The 3723-nt window shown below is 41.2% G+C and overlaps 1 protein-coding gene across 2 annotated transcripts in view; it reads right to left on the reverse strand.

Moving 5' to 3' along the window:
* Positions 1-3633, reverse strand: part of TBC1D12 (TBC1 domain family, member 12) — a 120383-nt gene extending 116750 nt beyond the window's left edge. For both annotated transcript variants that reach the window (XM_010842163.1, XM_010842162.1), the window contains exon 1: positions 3582-3633. In XM_010842163.1, the coding sequence (XP_010840465.1) occupies positions 3582-3613 (32 nt within the window). In that variant the 5' untranslated portion in view covers positions 3614-3633. The remainder of the gene's footprint in view (positions 1-3581) is intronic.
* Positions 3634-3723: the final 90 nt, after the last annotated feature.

The raw sequence follows: 3723 nt of genomic DNA on the forward strand, positions 1-3723 counted from the left end.
TCCAATATAACTAGTGTTCTTACATGAGGGGAAGATGGCCACATGAAGACACAGAGACAGGGGAGAATGCTATGTAAAGATGGAGGCGGAGATAGGAGAGATGCATTTACAAACCAGAGAATGCCATGAATTGCCAGCCATCACCAAAAGCTAGGAAAGAAGCATGAAGCAGACTTCTCAGAGGCCTGAAGAGGAACCAACTGAATCAACACCTTTATTGTATTTCCAACTTCTGGCCTCCAGAACTGTGAGAATAAATTTTTTTGTTATAAGCCACACAGTTTATGGTACTTTGTTATAGCAACTCCAAGAAACTCATACAGAAGGATTTGAGAGTATGTGGTTTGTATTGAAGGAGAGACCTGGAACCACTGATGGAAGAATAAGCAAGCGAGACTGAGAAGAGAAAGTCAATAACAGAGTAGGCTGATGGGTGGGTAACCCTAAAGGTAGGGCTCAACTCTGCTGCAGACTCCTGGAGACAACAGAAGATGCCTCAGAGTTGTTCTGCTTTTGAGAAGTGAGGACATTGGTGTACTTATGGGTATAAATATTGGTATATTAGTGTTCTGTGGTCACTGTGACAATCACCACAAATTTGGTAGCTGAAAACAATGAAAACTTATTCTCTCACAGGTCTAGAGGCCAAAAGTTCGAAATCAGTATCCTTGGAATCATGCAGTCAGCAGGGTCATCCTGCCTCCAGAGGCTCCACGGGAGAGTCTGCTCCTTGCCTCTTCCTGCTTCTGGTGGCTGCTGGCTCTCCTTGACTTGTGGTTACATCACTGCACTGTCTGCTTCTGTGGCCACAAGGTCTCCTCCTCTTCCATCTGCGTGAAATCCCCCTCTGCCTAGTTTCCCTAAGAATACATGTGATTGCATTTAGGGCCTACCTGGACAGTCCAGAATCATCTCCCTATCTCAAGATCCTTAATCATACCTTTGGCTCTAAAACACAAAATTCACCAGTTTCAGGGCCTGATATCTTCAGAGGATATTCTTCAGCCTACCACACTTGGCATATGTATTTATCCTTCAGTTTTCAAGTGTCATTGGTTGAAGACTGCTCTCAGGGTCCTTGGTGCTTCTTGACTGCCCTGGAGGGGTTGAGAAAAACTCCTCAGGTTAAAAGTTGCATGTATTGAGTGGGAAGTGCTGAGAGGAGGTCAATGGGATGACAGTATCTGCTACACTATTATTTTTTGTTATTTAGATTTTTGGGTTAACAATTTTAAATTAAATAATTAATCATTAGTTATAATTATTAGCTATTTTAGCCTAATTTCCTGATGACCCACAATATAAATTATTTGCTCTGTGTGACCTTGCTTAAAAAATTTTTTTTAGACAAGAGTAAACAATGTTTTTAATGATAAAAATAATCTTCAGTACAGTTAAGTTTTATATACCACATGTGTGCACAGGGACATTCAGTCCATACAGAATCTATTAAGTGGAGTCATAAAGAAACATCTCTCGAGAGGCAGACATTTCACTTTACCTGCTGTACACAGTGAGTCCAATCATTACCTCTTCATATAGGTGTCACAGACATAAGGTTTAGGAATCTCTGTGCATTAGGTAGATGGATGAGATCACACCAGAAGAGCAAGCAGAACAAAAAGAGAAGTAGAAAGGTGGGTCAGGAGTGGGACCCTGAGAGTAACCTACACTGAAGAGGCAGGAGGACGAAGGAATGAAGGTAGGAGGAGAAGCTGGTAAAGAGGCTGTTAAGGGAGCCAAGAGAGTCAAAATTCTAATGTGAGAAAGGAAAACTGCAGCAGAGAGATCTAGTGAGGTTAAAAAAGAAATAATGTAATTCAGTGAACACTTAAAAAATTTCACATTACTTGGAGATTCTTGGTGATCTTATTGAGAGCAGTTACAGTAGAATATTATGGGCAGGATCTCAAAAGGGTTCACAGGAACCTCTGGGTACAATCCCTGTGAAGTTAGTATGGGGTAGCCCAGTGACCCCTCTTAGTCCAGGTATTCAGGAAAGCTATGGAAGATCCAAGAGGATCCAGCCCAAACTGAGCTTAGTGTGGATTGAGTGAATGGGAATGACACGAAGCTGGGGGTGACGTAACTGAGAAACCAGATTACATTAGTAGGAATCATGTAAACTTCCATTTGTTAAGTTTGTGTTTAAATGACAGATTGCTCAAAATCAAGATGGGAAAGATTAGCTTGGCAACAAGTGCTTAAAAATGATCCAAAGATTTTTAGTTGATTATAAACTTAAAATGGGCCAAGAGTATGACCTAATTCTTAAAAAAGCTAGCACAGGCTTGGGCTGTGATAACAGAGAAGATGAAGTGGAGATACCAAGAGAAATATAGTTTTTTTCTTTTTCTTTCCTTTTTTTTTGAAGTAAAGACAACCAGACAATGAGGGAAATAAAACAGCAATTAAAAGGAGAAGTCATCAGGGAAAAAATGAAGGATGGAAGAGATTTGCATATATTAATCAGCCAAGGGGAAAGATGCACTAGGGAGGGAAATAGAGAGCAGGGATAGTGATACATGGCGTGTGATGAAGCTGGGAGAAGTTCATTTTGAACTGAAATGGAGATGCCTCATCCTTGGAGAGACTGGACAAGAGGCTAAAAGGACGGGAGTGACCACAGATAAATCATTATGCTTGAGAAGGAATTCAGACTCTTGGGAAGAGCACAGGCTAATGTTTTCAATTTGTTTGATGAAGTAATACTCCAGTAGGACAGGTTCTGCTGTCTCTAAGAATGTGTGTAAAGGAGAGCAGTGGGGAAATTGAGGAAGTTGGAAGAGAGGGAAAGAAGAGTTCTGGATAGAATGGGATTCTTGGCTCTAAAGTGGGATCCAGAAACTGAAAGGTTTCTTCTCAGTCTCTGTAAGACCAGCACCTACAAGGGAGCTCAGATTCTTTGGAGCTTCTACTGGCTTTTCCTCTCTAGGTCAGGACTGCTAGGCCAGACTGTCAGGATGTTCTCAGAATTGCAGACTTTAAAAACAAACACAAGAAAAAAAACTAAAGCAGAATTCTTAAATTTATTCATGAAAAAAAAGTCTTTAAAGACATTTTGAAAAACACAGTTATTTTTGCAATGCATAAATCTTCCTGTTAAAACTAATGACTTCGGAGGAATTACTAAGCAGACAGTAGAATTTACAGAAAAGTTATAAAAAACTGAAATGCAGATGAACCTCACTGATATAACTGTTTATCAAGCAGTGGTTAAATTAAAGCAAAAAAGGTTTCAAAATAAAACATTAATAATCATAGATTTTTGAGTGTTGGAACTCATGAGAAATCATTAGCCATTCCACAAACTCGCCCAGAGAACCTGTCAAGGGGCAGGTATTTCACAAGTGAAATAAGCTCTTCTCTGTCGCACAAAAATCAGTATTTATAATAGAAGGATGAGACGAGCTATATCGTATAACAAGCTAAACATGAGAAGAGGTACAAAATACAGGAAGATGATTGAAAAACTCAGATCCTCTCGTTCTGAGAAGAGCCCAATTTCCTGAAGAACTGCAAGGAAATTGGGCAGGAGTCAAAAATTCAGAGACCCTGTAGAGAGACCGCTGATTACCCACCTTTGGTGATTCACAGTGCCATGCGCCGCCATGAGCGTGCACTCCGGGGCGCCGTCGGCCCACGGCCGCGAGAGGGCGCACGACAGCCCCTGTCTACGGAAATCCCGCCCCCATTTCCGGCGGTGGAGGATGGGGAGGGGCT

This window comes from Bison bison, unplaced genomic scaffold, assembly GCF_000754665.1.
Source record: "Bison bison bison isolate TAMUID 2011002044 unplaced genomic scaffold, Bison_UMD1.0 scf7180017864172, whole genome shotgun sequence".
Classification (NCBI taxonomy): domain Eukaryota; kingdom Metazoa; phylum Chordata; class Mammalia; order Artiodactyla; family Bovidae; genus Bison; species Bison bison.